Here is a 20265-nt window from a genome sequence, read left to right on the forward strand (position 1 = left end):
AAAAGAATATAGGGAGTAAACACAATGTCCTACACTGATCACCTCAAAGCCTTGTCTCTCTACTCGCTATCATACAGACTTTTAAAAGGAGATCTTTGCCTGGTGTAGTAGGCATTCCATGACCCTGTTTTACTGAACATTTTGCAGAATCCCCCATACAAATAGCACCAGGACTACTAAATCAAAGGACTTAAACAGGACATGTTGGCAAGACAAATATGTTTCTCCGAGAATTCCCATTCTCTAGAACATGAGCCCCACCCATGTGAAGTAGAGTTCTTTGCCAACCCTATTTAAGCACAACTTAAACCAATGCCTTGATTATCAGAAATTCCCCCGTGGTCTGGCACTTATGCCTCTGATGGACAGAAGGAGTCAGTAAATCACCCTCTATATAAATCAAATGTATGTGTCATACTTGGATTACACTACTAGGCTTATAAGGGCCTTAGTGGTCATTAGCCTATGAATCTATGTTAACAGAATGCGCCGAAAAGTCACAGGCTATTTTCAAACATAACCTGGTTGATACAAATCACAGCAGAGAGTTTCTTAGTATGACAGCACACATGTTGAAATGGTCACAAGATAATGAGAGCTTTAATGAACAACTCCTTCGTAGCATGCAGTGACAATTCTATAAGGGCAGTAATACTGCAATAAAAAATACATATAGCAAAGGCCTGACTTCTTGACCCTTATTGCTGTCATAGCATGTGGCAGGTTTTCAGCTGAGTTTGTAGGATAGTGATATGGTGTGATGGTGTAGAACAGGAAAAGGGAAAAGTCTTAAAATATTCTTAAAATATTTTAGTAGCTTTGAGGTAAAATGGCTGGGGTTTTGTATTTCTCATAATATTAGAGTGTGGTAGCTCCAGGTAAGTGTCCAGTTACAGACAATGCCTGATGGACGAGGCAAGCTTGTGAACTGGAATATGAAGGATATACTGAAGGTTTTCTATGAGGTTCAGAGGGGAAGGCAATATGAAACAAGTGAGAATGGATTTGTTAACACTCAAAGTAATGCACACTTAACAATGAGGTACATGGCTGGGGTGAGACTGCCACACCCTTTTCACAGGCAACACGCAACAATTGTACACCAATGTTTGAAAATATAAATACAAATGTTTCCACTGCTAAGAATAGCAGTTCCTTCATTCCTTCTTGTGTGTCATTATTTAAATGCAACATCTCACCCTCCCCTCCAACCATTTGTTAACAAGCTTTCAGACAGGCTTTCACTGATACAATGTCAGTAAGCTTGCTTGTCACCAACTAGTTGAACAGGAATAAAATATTCTCAGCTAGGCAGTTATGCCCACTGGCTAAGAAATGTGGCTCCTGCAGTCCATATGGACAAGACGTACTACCCTTCTGGTGTGGCTACAACAATCAGTTAGGTGGGAAGACAGGCCATCTAGGGCCATATTAATACTATGTATAGCACGTTTACTAACTAACCCACAGACTATAGAATTAAACTGTTGCACAACATTGCTGTGCCAAATACAGGGATGACTGCTGTTTGCACACATTTCAGAATCTGACATGTACTTTTAAACTGTATTACTGCAGTAAACAAGGATCACGACCAAGCATGCCGACCCTCTATGTGTCGTGTTACTGCAGTAAACAAGGATCACGACCAAGCATGCCGACCCCCTATGTGTCGTGTTACTGCAGTAAACAAGGATCATGATCAAGCATGCCGACCCCCTATGTGTCGTGTTACTGCAGTAAACAGGGATCACGACCAAGCATGCCGACCCTCTATGTGTCGTGTTACTGCAGTAAACAGGGATCACGATCAAGCATGCGAACCCCCTATGTGTCGTGTTACTGCAGTAAACAAGGATCACGATCAAGCATGCGAACCCCCTATGTGTCGTGTTACTGCTGTAAACAGGGATCACGATCAAGCATGCGAACCCCCTATGTGTCGTGTTACTGCTGTAAACAGGGATCACGACCAAGCATGCCGACCCTCTATGTGTCGTGTTACTGCTGTAAACAGGGATCACGACCAAGCATGCCGACCCTCTATGTGTCGTGTTACTGCTGTAAACAGGGATCACGATCAAGCATGCGAACCCCCTATGTGTCGTGTTACTGCTGTAAACAGGGATCACGATCAAGCATGCGAACCCTCTATGTGTCGTGTTACTGCTGTAAACAGGGATCACGATCAAGCATGCCGACCCCCTATGTGTCGTGTTACTGCAGTAAACAGGGATCATGACCAAGCATGCCGACCCTCTATGTGTCGTGTTACTGCTGTAAACAGGGATCACGATCAAGCATGCCGACCCTCTATGTGTCGTGTTACTGCAGTAAACAGGGATCACGATCAAGCATGCGAACCCCCTATGTGTCGTGTTACTGCTGTAAACAGGAATCACGATCAAGCATGCCGACCCCCTATGTGTCGTGTTACTGCTGTAAACAGGAATCACGACCAAGCATGCGAACCCCCTATGTGTCGTGTTACTGCAGTAAACAAGGATCACGATCAAGCATGCCGACCCCCTATGTGTCGTGTTACTGCTGTAAACAGGGATCACGACCAAGCATGCCGACCCTCTATGTGTCGTGTTACTGCAGTAAACAAGGATCACGATCAAGCATGCCGACCCTCTATGTGTTGTTCCAGATAAAGGGGTAAATGTTGGGTAACGTAACTGTCCCTCCAGCATGACTTATTTGTAGGTGGGTGTAGAACTCTGCTGTTTAAACAGCAGAAGTAGCTACATGGGGACTGATGATATTACAGATAAATATTGACAACGTAGCTGAAGCCTTTAGATGCTGAACAGTTCACTGCAGGAGTGTCTGGAACTGAAAACCACTAATCTGTAGTCAGAGTTACCCAGGGAAGAGGATACTACAGGAGAGAGGTCTGTGTGAAGGTTGTGTTGGACAGGATGAGGTCTAGAATGTTCCACCTCCTAGTGGGCTTGCTTGCTATTTGATCTAGTCTATTATCAATTAAGTTCAATAATCTTTGGTCACAACCACCTTTTGAAGTTTTATGGTTACAAGAAAAACAGAAGAAACGCACTTTAGATTCAGACAGGCAAATGCCTTGTTAGGTTTTGAAAGGCAATTTTTAATTATGCCATTGTCTTTTAAAATGACATTTGTGAGCTTATAGTACAGCAGTGGGATATCTTACTTCTCACTTAGTAAGCCTGGATTCATATAAATGAACAAAATCAAACCTATTTCAGCTAACAGCTGTGAAAAAAAAAAGATTCTGTTAGCTAGCTCTAAATGACTCAATTCAACTGGTTCAAACTGACCTCAAGAAAAATAAAGTCCTCAGTAAACACATTAGACTAAATATCTATAAACTGTCTCCATACAACAGCTATAAAAGATCAATAGGATCTTTATAAGGACTAAAGGCAGTGGCATAAAACCATTTGGCTTACATCTTTTTGAACATGATCCACACGTGAATGCAGTTCCTGGAAGTGAATCAACTTAATGACAGTTACTGGGCAGTGTCACACTCCCCAAAGCACTAAAGACATATATTGTGTAAACTCCTCCTATTATACGTTAATTGCCCCACAATAACTTTTAAAAATCAGTAAGAAACAAGCTAAGTTGCTGAGTTAAGTAATTCAAGATCTACACCCTTACAAAAGCTTTCCCATATAATTTTCACACATTACAGAACACAAGCCTTCATCACAAGTTTGAAATAATATATGCAGGCAAGAACCAGATTTTTAAAATATAAAATTTAAGGGATGCAAAACATGCAGGATGCTATATCTGTAAAGTGTGAAGAATTATCAGAGAAGACGCACATACCTGTGATACCTGCATCTCACAGGATATCTTCTGCTTAAAAACACACCAAACAAAAAGGTGAGGGACAGGCAGTTAAGCACTATATACGTGAGGGACATTATCTCTTCTGACTTACTATATGCAGCATAATGCAGTGTTTAATTTGTGTTCCATGCAGTGTATATCAGCTGTCTGGAATTAGTACTTTCACAGACTCTGTTACAAACACTGCTGTTGACAAGCAGGGAGGGGTCATGACTACAGAGAAGAGGATGTCTACATGAACCGTGCCACGACTACAGAGAAATGGACGTCTACACGAACAGTGCCACGACTACAGAGAAATGGACGTCTACACGAACAGTGCCACGACTACAGAGAAATGGACGTCTACACGAACCGTGCCACGACTACAGAGAAATGGACGTCTACACGAACCGTGCCACGACTACAGAGAAATGGACGTCTACACGAACCGTGCCACAACTACAGAGAAATGGACGTCTACACGAACCATGCCACAACTACAGAGAAATGGACGTCTACACGAACCATGCCACAACTACAGAGAAATGGACGTCTACACGAACCGTGCCACAACTACAGAGAAATGGACGTCTACACGAACCGTGCCACAACTACAGAGAAATGGACGTCTACACGAACCGTGCCATGACTACAGAGAAATGGACATTTACACGTGCCGTGCCATGACTACAGAGAAATGGACGTTTACATGTGCCATGCCACGACTACAGAAAAGGTGACATTTATACAAACCATGCCATGACTACAGAGAAGAGAACATTTATATGCATACCGTGCCACGACTATAGGGAAGAGGACATTTAAATGTACCATGGAATGACTACAGAGAAGAGGACATTTACACATACCATGCCATGACTACAGAGGAGTGGACATTTACATATACCATGCTAACAGAGAAGAGGACATTTACATGAACTGTGCTATGACTACTGAGAAGAGGGCATCTGCACGTACACTGCGATGACTGCAAAGACAAGGACATTTACATATTCCTTGCCATGACTACATAGAAGGAGATCTTTACATGTACCATGCCATGACTACAGACAAGAGGATATTTACATGTACCATGCCATGACTACAGACAAGAGGACATTTACATGTACCATGCCATGACTACAGACAAGAGGACATTTACATGAATCATGCCGTGACTAAACTGAAGGTGACTACACTGAAGGGGATATTTATATGTACTGTGCCATGACTATAGAGAAAAGGACATTTATATGTACCGTGCCATGACTACAGAGGAGAGGACATTTACACGTAACATGCTATGATTACACAGAAAAGGATGTTTACATGCACCTGTACCATGACTACAGAAAAGAGGACATTTACGTGTACCGTTGCATAACTACAGAGGAGAGGACATTTACACGTACCACAGCATGACTACAGAGGAGAGGACATTTACACGTACCTGGGCAAAGACTACAGAGAAGAGGACATTTACACATACCTGTGCAAAGACTACAGAGAAGAGGACATTTACATGTACCATGGCAGGACTACATAGAACAAGACATTTGAACATACCCTGCCAAGACTACAGAGAACAGGACATTACATGTTATGCAGCTGAAGGGCACTGTGGCATCATTAGGAAGTGTGGTTGACACCTATGCTCAGTATATCAATTTCTGGTGGCTCTGAGCCACGTATATGTGACCACGTGTATATTTTACTACATTTTCAGGTAAATGTAGCTATGTATATGTTTTCATTAAACATACATGTTTTATTAAATATTTGTGGTATATGTAGTCATGTAGATTTCATTTGTTAGACATCCTACGTTATTTTTTAGATTTTCTCTGTTTACTTATGTAAACCATTTGTACATTGTACAGTGTTTTATTACATTACAATGTAACCTGGTTGAGCCTGTATTTTGTCATCATTTGACCAGTGTTCTACCTTAGAAATAAATGTAAATAAATGAATGCACATACTTTATTAAATAAGTAAACATACGCACCTATGAATATGATTTATTAAATATTTAGGTATATGTGGTTATGTAAAAGTTGCACTACACTGAAGAAAAGGGTAAATTTCCCAATACTCGCTGTAGCGCAAATCTCCATTCAAAAGCTTTGAGATTTCAAAAAACTAGATTATATAGTCTCGACCATATGAATTTCCAGTTTCTGAAAACTCGATCAACTGATAGGATCCATAGTTATATATGTGTTTTATTAAATATTGATGTATATATAGTTATGTATAAGTTTTATTAAATATTTAACACTATGTAGTTACATACAACTTTTATAAGACATTCTGATACATATGACTGTATGTCTTTACTTATTTAAGTATAACACAGCTAAGCATATGTTTAATATATTTAGATATATGTAACAACATGTATGTTTTTACAAAATATTCTTTCACTAAATATTCAAGTACATGTAGTGATATATAACTTTTATAAAACATTTAGGTATATGTGACTATGTATACGTTTCATAAGTTATTTAGGTATATACGCCTGTGTATATGTTTTATAAGTTATTTAGGTATACATGACTATGTATATGTTTTATAAGCTATTTAGGTATATATGACTATGTATATGTTTTATAAGTTATGTTTTATAACTTATTTACATATAAGTGACTGTATATATTTTATAAGTTATTTAGGTATATACGACTGTGTATATGTTTTATAAGTTATTTAGGTATATACGACTGTGCATATGTTTTATATGTTATTTAGATATATGTGACTATGTATACGTTTTATAACTTATTTGGGTATATGTGACTATGTATACATTTTATAAGTTATTTAGGTATATACGACTATGTATACATTTTATAAGTTATGTTTTATAAATTATTTACATTTATGTGACTATGTATATGTTTTATAAGTTACTTAGAAATACATGACTATGTACATGTTTTATAAGTTATTTAGGTATATACAACTATGTATACATTATATAAGTTGTGTTTTACACATTGTTTACATATATGTGACTATGTATACGTTTTACAAGTTATTTAGGTATATATGACTGTGTATATGTTTTATATGTTATTTAGGTATATGTAACTGTGTATATGGTTTATAAGTTATTTACATATATGTGACTGTATACGTTATTTAGGTATACACAACTGTGCATATGTTCTATAAGGTATTTAGGTATATGTGACTATGTATATGTTTTATAAGTTATTTAGGTATATACGACTGGGTATATGTTTTCTAAGTTATTTAGGTATATGTGACTGTGTATATGTTTTATAAGTTATTTAGGTATATACGACTGTGTATATGTTTTATAAGTTATTTAGGTATATGTGACTATGTATAGGTTTTATAAGTTATGTTTTATAAGTTATTTACATATATGTGACTATGTATATGTTTTATAAGTTATTTAGGTATATATGACTATGTATACATTTTATAATTTATGTTTTACAAGTTATTTACATATATGTGATTATGTATACATTTTATAAGTTATTTAGGTATATACGACTGTGTATATGTTTTATAATTTATTTAGGCATATACGACTATGTATACATTTTATAAGTCATGTTTTATAAGTTATTTACATATATGTGACTATGTATAAATTTTATAAGTTATTTAGGTATATACGACTGTAGGGCGGCCACAGTGGTTGAGTGGCTAGTATTGCCGCTTCACAGCAAGAGGTTCTCTGGTTCGATCCTCGGCTGGGGTGCCTTCTGTGTGGAGTCTGCATGTCCTCCCTGTGGTTGCATGGGTTTCCTCCAGGTGCTCCGGTTTCCTCCCACATCCTGACATGCTGTAGGTGGATTGGACACTCTAAATTGGCCCTAGGTGTGAGTGTGTGCATATGTGCACCTTCTCTGGAAGGTTGGGCGCTGGGCTGGCAACTCGACACTGTAAAACTCCACTGCCAATCATGAGCGGACAGGTGACCCGCTGTGGCAACCCCTAACCAGGAAAAAGCCGGAAGAAGAACGTATATACAACTGTGTGTATGTTTTATAAGTTATTTAGGTATATATGACTGTATATGTTTTATAAGTAATTTAGGTATATACGACTATGTATACGTTTTATAAGTTATGTTTTAAAAGTTATTTACTTATATGTGACTATGTTTATGTTTTATAAGTTATTTAGGTATATACGACTATGTATACATTTTATAAGTTATGTTTTACAAGTTATTTACATATATGTGACTATGTTTATACGTTTTATAAGTTATTTAGGTATATGTGACTGTGTATATGTTTTATAAGTTATTTAGGTATATGTGACTGTGTATATGTTTTATAAGTTATTTAGGTATATGTGACTATGTATATGTTTTATAAGTTATTTATGTATATGTGACTGTATATGTTTTATAAGTTATTTAGGTATATGTGACTGTATATATGTTTTATATGCTATTTACATATATGTGACTATGTATACGTTTTATAAGTTATTTAGGTATATACGACTATGTATACATTTTATAAGCTATGTTTTATAAGTTATTTACATTTATGCGACTATATATATGTTTAATAAGTTACTTAGGTATACAGGACTGTGAATACGTTTTACAAGTTATTTAGGTATATGTGATTATGTATATGTTTTTAGGCATATACGAATATGAATACATTTTATAAGTTATTTACATATATGTGACTATGGATACGTTTTATAATATATATATATATTTAGGTATACATGACTATGTACATGTTTTATAAGTTATTTAGGTATATACGACTGTATATGTTTTATAAGTTATTTAGATATATATGACTATGTATAGGTTTTATAAGTTATTTAGGTACATGTGACTGTGTATATGTTTTATAAGTTATTTAAGTATATACGACTGTGTATACGTCATATAAGTTATGTTTTATTTTATTTACTTATTTTTATTTTATTTTACATTTGTTAACCGGGCTAGTCTAGCTGGATATATTTCCATTTTCAGTAGAGGCCCGGGGAGAAAAGCTCCAGCAAAATAGAAAATTAAAAATGTTGTTACATGGTAAATGAAAAGATTTAAACAAAAAAAAAAGTACAACAAGTAATAATAACATACCGAAGATATTTACACTTGAAAAAGCGACAATAAAAAATGTAGCACAGTAAGATTCATAAGGAATTTTTCACATCAAAGTAGAAAGATTTCAGCAGTATGTTGATTAGAGTTCAAACAGTAACAGCCTTGCTTGCATGAATTAGATTTAAAATGTTAGTACGTTTATTTGGTAGAGGAAGTATCAGTAGTGAATGTGGGTGGTTAGTTGGGGGTTGCTACAAGGGCATAACCAGTGCGTTTTGAGGTGTTTTTTGAGTTTGTGTTTAAAGAGAGGCAAGGAAGAGAGTAGAGTTAGTTCATTGGGTAGCTGGTTCCAGTTTTTACCCACTGTGTTAGTAAACAGAGAGTCACCAGCCATGTTGTCAGACTTGGTTATGCTAGCAAGGAGTTTGCTAGAAGAACGTAGGGGATTAAGAGATTGGAGAGTATAGGGGTGGTGTTGGGTTGGTAAAATATCTTGTGGGCAATGGTGAGTTGGGAGATTATCAGATGGTTTTGGAATTCAAGCCAGTCTAGCTGCCAAAGATTCAGACAGTGGTGGGTTCTAAAGGGATTGCCAGTGGCAAATCTGGCGATGTTATTATAGGAAGTTGCTAGCTTGTTAAGATTATTTTTCTTTAGATTAGTACATATAGGTGAGGCGTACAGAAGAGTTGAGATTAGATGGGAGTGAGCAATCTTGGTTCTGGCTGTTGGGGTTAGGAAAGGTTTGATTCTATATAAGGAGCCTATTTTTCTGTTGACTGTTTTAATGGTGTTATTTATATGGTAATCAAATGTAAGGTTATTGTCAATGGTTATTCCTAACAGTTTAGTAGTAGTCAGGGAATATAATAGTGCCATTACTGGAAGTGACTGAGAAATCTATGGGGGGGGGACTTAGTAGTGGGAGTAAAGAGATAGTAGTAGTCAGGGAATATAATAGTGCCATTACTGGAAGTGACTGAGAAATCTATGGGGGGGGACTTAGTAGTGGGAGTAAAGAGATAGTAGTAGTCAGGGAATATAATAGTGCCATTATTGGAAGTGACTGTGAAATCTATGGGGGAGGACTTAGTAGTGGGAGTAAAGAGATAGTAGTAGTCAGGGAATATAATAGCACCATTATTGGAAGTGACTGAGAAATCTATGGGGGGGGGACTTAGTAGTGGGAGTAAAGAGATAGTAGTAGTCAGGGAATATAATAGTGCCATTACTGGAAGTGACTGAGAAATCTATGGGGGGGACTTAGTAGTGGGAGTAAAGAGATAGTAGTAGTCAGGGAATATAATAGTGTCATTACTGGAAGTGACTGAGAAATTTATGGGGGGGACTTAGTAGTGGGGGTAAAGAGACAGTAGTAGTCAGGGAATATAATAGTGCCATTATTGGAAGTGACTGAGAAATCTATGGGGGGGACTTAGTAGTGGGGGTAAAGAGATAGTAGTAGTCAGGGAATATAATAGTGCCATTATTGGAAGTGACTAAGAAATCTATGGGGGGGGACTTAGTAGTGGGAGTAAAGAGATAGTAGTAGTCAGGGAATATAATAGTGCCATTACTGGAAGTGACTGAGAAATCTATGGGGGGGGCTTAGTAGTGGGAGTAAAGAGATAGTAGTAGTCAGGGAATATAATAGTGTCATTATTGGAAGTGACTGAGAAATCTATGGGGGGGGGACTTAGTAGTGGGACTAAAGAGATAGTAGTAGTCAGGGAATACAATAGTGCCATTATTGGAAGTGACTGAGAAATCTATGGGGGGGACTTAGTAGTGGGAGTAAAGAGATAGTAGTAGTCAGGGAATATAATAGTGCCATTACTGGAAGTGACTGTGAAATCTATGGGGGGGGGACTTAGTAGTGGGAGTAAAGAGATAGTAGTAGTCAGGGAATATAATAGTGCCATTACTGGAAGTGACTGAGAAATCTATGGGGGGGGGACTTAGTAGTGGGGGTAAAGAGATAGTAGTAGTCAGGGAATATAATAGTGCCATTACTGGAAGTGACTGAGAAATCTATGGGGGGGGGGACTTAGTAGTGGGAGTAAAGAGATAGTAGTAGTCAGGGAATATAATAGTGTCATTACTGGAAGTGACTGAGAAATCTATGGGGGGGGGACTTAGTAGTGGGGGTAAAGAGATAGTAGTAGTCAGGGAATATAATAGCGCCATTATTGGAAGTGACTGAGAAATCTATGGGGGGGGACTTAGTAGTGGGGGTAAAGAGATAGTAGTATTCAGGGAATATAATAGTGCCATTACTGGAAGTGACTGAGAAATTTATGGGGGTACTTAGTAGTGGGAGTAAAGAGATAGTAGTAGTCAGTGAATATAATAGTGCCATTACTGGAAGTGACTGAGAAATCTATGGGGGGGGGACTTAGTAGTGGGAGTAAAGAGATAGTAGTAGTCAGGGAATATAATAGTGCCATTACTGGAAGTGACTGAGAAATCTATGGGGGGGGGGGCTTAGTAGTGGGAGTAAAGAGATAGTAGTAGTCAGGGAATATAATAGCGCCATTATTGGAAGTGACTGAGAAATCTATGGGGGGGGGACTTAGTAGTGGGAGTAAAGAGATAGTAGTAGTCAGGGAATATAATAGTGCCATTATTGGAAGTGACTGAGAAATCTATGGGGGGGGGACTTAGTAGTGGGAGTAAAGAGATAGTAGTATTCAGGGAATATAATAGTGCCATTACTGGAAGTGACTGTGAAATCTATGGGGGGGGGACTTAGTAGTGGGAGTAAAGAGATAGTAGTAGTCAGGGAATATAATAGTGCCATTATTGGAAGTGACTGAGAAATCTATGGGGGGGGGACTTAGTAGTGGGAGTAAAGAGATAGTAGTAGTCAGGGAATATAATAGTGCCATTACTGGAAGTGACTGGGAAATCTATGGGGGGGGGACTTAGTAGTAGGGGTAAAGAGATAGTAGTAGTCAGGGAATATAATAGTGCCATTATTGGAAGTGACTGTGAAATCTATGGGGGGGGACTTAGTAGTGGCGGTAAAGAGATAGTAGTAGTCAGGGAATATAATAGTGCCATTACTGGAAGTGACTGAGAAATCTATGGGGGGGACTTAGTAGTGGGAGTAAAGAGATAGTAGTAGTCAGGGAATATAATAGTGCCATTACTGGAAGTGACTGAGAAATCTATGGGGGGGGGACTTAGTAGTGGGAGTAAAGAGATAGTAGTAGTCAGGGAATATAATAGTGCCATTACTGGAAGTGACTGAGAAATCTATGGGGGGGACTTAGTAGTGGGGGTAAAGAGATAGTAGTAGTCAGGGAATATAATAGTGCCATTATTGGAAGTGACTGAGAAATCTATGGGTGTGGGCTTAGTAGTGGGAGTAAAGAGATAGTAGTAGTCAGGGAATATAATAGTGCCATTACTGGAAGTGACTGAGAAATCTATGGGGGGGACTTAGTAGTGGGAGTAAAGAGATAGTAGTAGTCAGGGAATATAATAGTGCCATTATTGGAAGTGACTGAGAAATCTATGGGGGGGACTTAGTAGTGGGGGTAAAGAGATAGTAGTAGTCAGGGAATATAATAGTGCCATTATTGGAAGTGACTGAGAAATCTATGGGGGGGACTTAGTAGTGGGAGTAAAGAGATAGTAGTAGTCAGGGAATATAATAGTGCCATTATTGGAAGTGACTGAGAAATCTATGGGGGGGGGCTTAGTAGTGGGAGTAAAGAGATAGTAGTAATCAGGGAATATAATACTGCCATTACTGGAAGTGACTGAGAAATCTACGGGGGGGGGGGACTTAGTAGTGGGAGTAAAGAGATAGTAGTAGTCAGGGAATATAATAGTGCCATTATTGGAAGTGACTGAGAAATCTATGGGGGGGGGACTTAGTAGTGGGAGTAAAGAGATAGTAGTAGTCAGGGAATATAATAGCGCCATTATTGGAAGTGACTGAGAAATCTATGGGGGGGGACTTAGTAGTGGGAGTAAAGAGATAGTAGAAGTCAGGGAATATAATGGTGCCATTATTGGAAGTGACTGAGAAATCTATGGGGGGGGGACTTAGTAGTGGGAGTAAAGAGATAGTAGTAATCAGGGAATATAATAGTGCCATTATTGGAAGTGACTGTGAAATCTATGGGGGGGACTTAGTAGTGGGGGTAAAGAGATAGTAGTAGTCAGGGAATATAATAGTGCCATTATTGGAAGTGACTGAGAAATCTATGGGGGGGACTTAGTAGTGGCGGTAAAGAGATAGTAGTAGTCAGGGAATATAATAGTGCCATTATTGGAAGTGACTGAGAAATCTATGGGGGGGGACTTAGTAGTGGGAGTAAAGAGATAGTAGTAGTCAGGGAATATAAGTGCCATTACTGGAAGTGACTGAGAAATCTATGGGGACTTAGTAGTGGGGGTAAAGAGATAGTAGTAGTCAGGGAATATAATAGTGCCATTATTGGAAGTGACTGAGAAATCTATGGGGGGGACTTAGTAGTGGGGGTAAAGAGATAGTAGTAGTCAGGGAATATAATAGTGCCATTATTGGAAGTGACTGAGAAATCTATGGGGGGGGCTTAGTAGTGGGAGTAAAGAGATAGTGGTAATCAGGAATATAATACTGCGATTACTGGAAGTGACTGAGAAATCTATGGGGGGGACTTAGTAGTGGGAGTAAAGAGATAGTAGTAGTCAGGGAATATAATAGCGCCATTATTGGAAGTGACTGAGAAATCTATGGGGGGGGACTTAGTAGTGGGAGTAAAGAGATAGTAGTAGTCAGGGAATATAATAGTGCCATTATTGGAAGTGACTGAGAAATCCATGGGGGGGACTTAGTAGTGGGGGTAAAGAGATAGTAGTAGTCAGGGAATATAATAGCGCCATTACTGGAAGTGACTGTGAAATCTATGGGGGGGGGGACTTAGTAGTGGGAGTAAAGAGATAGTAGTAGTCAGGGAATATAATAGTGCCATTATTGGAAGTGACTGAGAAATCTATGGGGGGGGACTTAGTAGTGGGAGTAAAGAGATAGTAGTAGTCAGGGAATATAATAGTGCCATTATTGGAAGTGACTGTGAAATCTATGGGGGACTTAGTAGTGGGAGTAAAGAGATAGTAGTAGTCAGGGAATATAATCGTGCCATTATTGGAAGTGACTGAGAAATCTATGGGGGGGTGACTTAGTAGTGGGAGTAAAGAGATAGTAGTAGTCAGGGAATATAATAGTGCCATTATTGGAAGTGACTGAGAAATCTATGGGGGGGGACTTAGTAGTGGGAGTAAAGAGATAGTAGTAGTCAGGAATATAATAGTGCCATTAGTGGAAGTGACTGAGAAATCTATGGGGGGACTTAGTAGTGGGAGAAAAGAGATAGTAGTAGTCAGGGAATATAATAGTGTCATTACTGGAAGTGACTGAGAAATTTATGGGGGACTTAGTAGTGAGGGTAAAGAGACAGTAGTAGTCAGGGAATATAATAGGGCCAATATTGGAAGTGACTGAGAAATCTATGGGGGACTTAGTAGTGGGAGTAAAGAGATAGTAGTAGTCAGGGAATATAATAGTGCCATTACTGGAAGTGACTGAGAAATCTATGGGGGGAACTTAGTAGTGGGGGTAAAGAGATAGTAGTAGTCAGGGAATATAATAGTGCCATTATTGGAAGTGACTGAGAAATCTATTGGGGGACTTAGTAGTGGGAGTAAAGAGATAGTAGTAATCAGGGAATATAATAGTGCCATTATTGGAAGTGACTGAGAAATCTACGGGGGGGGGGACTTAGTAGTGGGAGTAAAGAGTTAGTAGTAGTCAGGAATATAATAGTGCCATTATTGGAAGTGACTAAGAAATCTATGGGGGGGGGACTTAGTAGTGGGAGTAAAGAGATAGTAGTCAGGGAATATAATAGTGCCATTATTGGAAGTGACTGAGAAATCTATGGGGGGGGACTTAGTAGTGGGAGTAAAGAGATAGTAGTAGTCAGGGAATATAATAGTGCCATTATTGGAAGTGACTGAGAAATCTATGGGGGGGACTTAGTAGTGGGAGTAAAGAGATAGTAGTAGTCAGGGAATATAATAGTGCCATTACTGGAAGTGACTGAGAAATCTATGGGGGGGACTTAGTAGTGGGAGTAAAGAGATAGTAGTAGTCAGGGAATATAATAGTGCCATTATTGGAAGTGACTGAGAAATCTATGGGGGGGGACTTAGTAGTGGGAGTAAAGAGATAGTAGTAGTCAGGGAATATAATAGGGCCATTACTGGACGTGACTGAGAAATCTATGGGGGGGACTTAGTAGTGGGAGTAAAGAGATAGTAGTAGTCAGGGAATATAATAGTGCCATTATTGGAAGTGACTGAGAAATCTATGGGGGGGGACTTAGTAGTGGGAGTAAAGAGATAGTAGTAGTCAGGGAATATAATAGCGCCATTATTGGAAGTGACTGAGAAATCTATGGGGGGGGGACTTAGTAGTGGGAGTAAAGAGATAGTAGTAATCAGGGAATATAATAGTGCCATTACTGGAAGTGACTGAGAAATCTATGGGGGACTTAGTAGTGGGGTAAAGATATAGTAGTAGTCAGGAATATAATAGTGCCCTTAGTGGAAGTAACGGAGAAATGTATGGGGGGCGACTTAGTAGTGGGAGTAAAGAGATAGTAGTAGTCAGGGAATATAATAGTGCCATTACTGGAAGTGACTGAGAAATCTATGGGGGGGGGACTTAGTAGTGGGAGTAAAGAGATAGTAGTAGTCAGGGAATATAATAGTGCCATTATTGGAAGTGACTGAGAAATCTATGGGCGGGGGGCTTAGTAGTGGGAGTAAACAGATAGTAGTCACGGAATATAATAGTGCCATTATTGGAAGTGACTGAGAAATCTACGGGGGGGCGGACTTAGTAGTGGGAGTAAAGAGATAGTAGTAGTCAGGGAATATAATAGTGCCATTATTGGAAGTGACTGTGAAATCTATGGGGGGGGGACTTAGTAGTGGGAGTAAAGAGATAGTAGTAGTCAGGGAATATAATAGTGCCATTATTGGAAGTGACTGAGAAATCTATGGGGGGGACTTAGTAGTGGGAGTAAAGAGATAGTAGTAGTCAGGGAATATAATAGTGCCATTATTGGAAGTGACTGAGAAATCTATGGGGGGGGACTTAGTAGTGGGAGTAAAGAGATAGTAGAAGTCAGGGAATATAATAGTGCCATTATTGGAAGTGACTGAGAAATCTAGGGGGGGACTTAGTAGTGGGAGTAAAGAGATAGTAGTAGTCAGGGAATATAATAGTGCCATTATTGGAAGTGACTGAGAAATCTATGGGGGGGGGGACTTAGTAGTGGGAGTAAAGAGATAGTAGTAGTCAGGGAATATAATAGCCATTATTGGAAGTGACTGAGAAATCTATGGGGGGGGGGACTTAGTAGTGGGAGTAAAGAGATAGTAGTAGTCAGGGAATATAATAGTGCCATTACTGGAAGTGACTGAGAAATCTATGGGGGGGACTTAGTAGTGGGAGTAAAGAGATAGTAGTAGTCAGGGAATATAATAGCGCCATTATTGGAAGTGACTGAGAAATCTATGGGGGGGGACTTAGTAGTGGGAGTAAAGAGATAGTAGTAGTCAGGGAATATAATGGTGCCATTACTGGAAGTGACTGAGAAATCTATGGGGGAGGACTTAGTAGTGGGAGTAAAGAGATAGTAGTAGTCAGGGAATATAATAGTGCCATTATTGGAAGTGACTGAGAAATCCCTGGGGGGGACTTAGTAGTGGGGGTAAAGAGATAGTAGTAGTCAGGAATATAAGCGCCATTACTGGAAGTGACTGTGAAATCTATGGGGGACAGTAGTGGGAGTAAAGAGATAGTAGTAGTCAGGGAATATAATAGTGCCATTACTGGAAGTGACTGTGAAATCTATGGGGGGGGGACTTAGTAGTGGGAGTAAAGAGATAGTAGTAGTCAGGAATATAATACCATTATTGGAAGTGACTGAGAAATCTATGGGGGGGGGGACTTAGTAGTGGGAGTAAAGAGATAGTAGTAGTCAGGGAATATAATAGTGCCATTATTGGAAGTGACTGAGAAATCTATGGGGGGGCTTAGTAGTGGGACTAAAGAGATAGTAGTAGTCAGGGAATATAATAGTGCCATTACTGGAAGTGACTGTGAAATCTATGGGGGACTTAGTAGTGGGGGTAAAGAGATAGTAGTAGTCACGGAATATAATAGTGGCATTATTGGAAGTGACTGAGAAATCTATGGGGGGGACTTAGTAGTGGGGGTAAAGAGATAGTAGTAGTCAGGGAATATAATAGTGCCATTACTGGAAGTGACTGAGAAATCTATGGGGGGGACTTAGTAGTGGGAGTAAAGAGATAGTAGTAGTCAGGGAATATAATAGTGCCATTATTGGAAGTGACTGAGAAATCTATGGGGGACTTAGTAGTGGGAGTAAAGAGATAGTAGTAGTCAGGGAATATAATAGTGCCATTACTGGATGTGACTGAGAAATCTATGGGGGGGGACTTAGTAGTGGGAGTAAAGAGATAGTAGTAGTCAGGGAATATAATAGTGCCATTATTGGAAGTGACTGAGAAATCTATGGGGGGGCTTAGTAGTGGGAGTAAAGAGATAGTAGTAGTCAGGGAATATAATAGTGCCATTATTGGAAGTGACTGAGAAAACTATGGGGGGGGGACTTAGTAGTGGGAGTAAAGTAGTCAGGGAATATAATAGTGCCATTACTGGAAGTGACTGAGAAATCTATGGGGGGCTTAGTAGTGGGGGTAAAGAGATAGTAGTAGTCAGGAATATAATAGTGCCATTATTGAAGTGACTGAGAAATCTATGGGGGACTTAGTAGTGGCGTAAAGAGATAGTAGTAGTCAGGGAATATAATAGTGCCATTATTGGAAGTGACTGAGAAATCTATGGGGGGGGGCTTAGTAGTGGGAGTAAAGAGATAGTAGTAGTCAGGGAATATAATAGCGCCATTACTGGAAGTGACTGTGAAATCTATGGGGGGGACTTAGTAGTGGGGGTAAAGAGATAGTAGTAGTCAGGGAATATAATAGTGCCATTATTGGAAGTGACTGAGAAATCTATGGGGGGGGGGACTTAGTAGTGGGGGTAAAGAGATAGTAGTCAGGGAATATAATATAGTGCCATTACTGGAAGTGACTGAGAAATCTATGGGAGAGGACTTAGTAGTGGGAGTAAAGAGATAGTAGTAATCAGGGAATATAATAGTGCCATTATTGGAAGTGACTGAGAAATCTATGGGGGGGGGACTTAGTAGTGGGAGTAAAGAGATAGTAGTAGTCAGGGAATATAATAGTGCCATTACTGGAAGTGACTGAGAAATCTATGGGGGGGGACTTAGTAGTGGGAGTAAAGAGATAGTAGTAGTCAGGGAATATAATAGTGCCATTACTGGATGTGACTGAGAAATCTATGGGGACTTAGTGAGTGGGAGTAAAGAGATAGTAGTAGTCAGGGAATATAATAGTGCCATTATTGGAAGTGACTGAGAAATCTATGGGGGGGCTTAGTAGTGGGAGTAAAGAGATAGTAGTAGTCAGGGAATATAATAGTGCCATTACTGGAAGTGACTGAGAAATCTATGGGGACTTAGTAGTGGGAGTAAAGAGATAGTAGTAGTCAGGAATATAACAGTGCCATTACTGGAAGTGACTGAGAAATCTATGGGGGGTACTTAGTAGTGGGGGTAAAGAGATAGTAGTAGTCAGGGAATATAATAGTGCCATTATTGGAAGTGACTGAGAAATCTATGGGGGACTTAGTAGTGGGATAAAAGAAATAGTAGTAGTCAGGGAATATAATACTGCCATTATTGGAAGTGACTGAGAAATCTATGGGGGGGGGCTTAGTAGTGGGAGTAAAGAGATAGTAGTAGTCAGGGAATATAATAGTGCCATTACTGGAAGTGACTGAGAAATCTATGGGGACTTAGTAGTGGGAGTAAAGAGATAGTAGTAGTCAGGAATATAATAGTGCCATTATTGGAAGTGACAGAGAAAGCTATGGGGGAGGACTTAGTAGTGGGAGTAAAGAGATAGTAGTAATCAGGGAATATAATAGTGCCATTATTGGAAGTGACTGTGAAATCTATGGGGGACTTAGTAGTGGGAGTAAAGAGATAGTAGTAGTCAGGGGAATATAATAGTGCCATTACTGGAAGTGACTGAGAAATCTATGGGGGGGGACTTAGTAGTGGGAGTAAAGAGATAGTAGTAATCAGGGAATATAATAGTGCCATTATTGGAAGTGACTGTGAAATCTATGGGGGGGGGGACTTAGTAGTGGGAGTAAAGAGATAGTAGTAGTCAGCGAATATAATAGTGCCATTATTGGAAGTGACTGAGAAATCTATGGGGGACTTAGTAGTGGGAGTAAAGAGATAGTAGTAATCAGGAATATAATAGTGCCATTATTGGAAGTGACTGAGAAATCTATGGGGGGGGCTTAGTAGTGGGAGTAAAGAGATAGTAGTAGTCAGGGAATATAATAGTGCCATTACTGGAAGTGACTGAGAAATCTATGGGGGGGGGGACTTAGTAGTGGGAGTAAAGAGATAGTAGTAGTCAGGGAATATAATAGTGCCATTATTGGAAGTGACTGAGAAAACTATGGGGGGGGACTTAGTAGTGGGAATATAATAGTGCCATTACTGGAAGTGACTGAGAAATCTATGGGGGGCTGAGTAGTGGGGGTAAAGAGATAGTAGTAGTCAGGGAATATAATAGTGCCATTATTGGAAGTGACTGAGAAATCTACGGGGGGGGGGGGGACTTAGTAGTGGGAGTAAAGAGATAGTAGTCAGGGAATATAATAGAGACATTACTGGAAGTGACTGTGAAATCTATGGGGGGGACTTAGTAGTGGGGGTAAAGAGATAGTAGTAGTCAGGGAATATAATAGTGCCATTATTGGAAGTGACTGAGAAATCTATGGGGGGGGGACTTAGTAGTGGGGGTAAAGAGATAGTAGTCAGGGAATATAATATAGTGCCATTATTGGAAGTGACTGAAAAATCTATGGGGGGGACTTAGTAGTGGGAGTAAAGAGATAGTAGTAGTCAGGGAATATAATAGTGCCATTATTGGAAGTGACTGAGAAATCTATGGGGGGGACTTAGTAGTGGGAAAAGAGATAGTAGTAGTCAGGGAATATAATACTGCCATTATTGGAAGTGACTGAGAAATCTATGGGGGGGGGCTTAGTAGTGGGAGTAAAGAGATAGTAGTAGTCAGGGAATATAATAGTGCCATTACTGGAAGTGACTGAGAAATCTATGGGGGGGGACTTAGTAGTGGGAGTAAAGAGATAGTAGTAGTCAGGGAATATA

General features: G+C 39.4%; 2 protein-coding genes across 2 annotated transcripts in view; one reads left to right on the forward strand and one right to left on the reverse strand.

Moving 5' to 3' along the window:
- Positions 1 to 1613: 1613 nt before the first annotated feature.
- LOC122803263 (keratin-associated protein 10-7-like) lies at positions 1614 to 2657 on the forward strand. Its single transcript, XM_044072854.1, has one exon. The coding sequence runs from the start codon at positions 1614 to 1616 to the stop codon at positions 2655 to 2657; it is 1044 nt and encodes a 347-aa protein (XP_043928789.1).
- Positions 2658 to 5715: 3058 nt separating this feature from the next.
- C2CD3 (C2 domain containing 3 centriole elongation regulator) overlaps positions 5716 to 20265 on the reverse strand; it is a 2415762-nt gene continuing 2401212 nt past the window's right edge. Inside the window, exon 40 of the mRNA XM_044072855.1 lies at positions 5716 to 5775. Coding sequence (XP_043928790.1) covers positions 5716 to 5775 — 60 coding nt within the window. The remainder of the gene's footprint in view (positions 5776 to 20265) is intronic.

This window comes from Protopterus annectens, chromosome 5.part1, assembly GCF_019279795.1.
Source record: "Protopterus annectens isolate FY-2018-M chromosome 5.part1, PAN1.0, whole genome shotgun sequence".
In the NCBI taxonomy this organism is placed as follows: Eukaryota; Metazoa; Chordata; order Ceratodontiformes; family Protopteridae; genus Protopterus; species Protopterus annectens.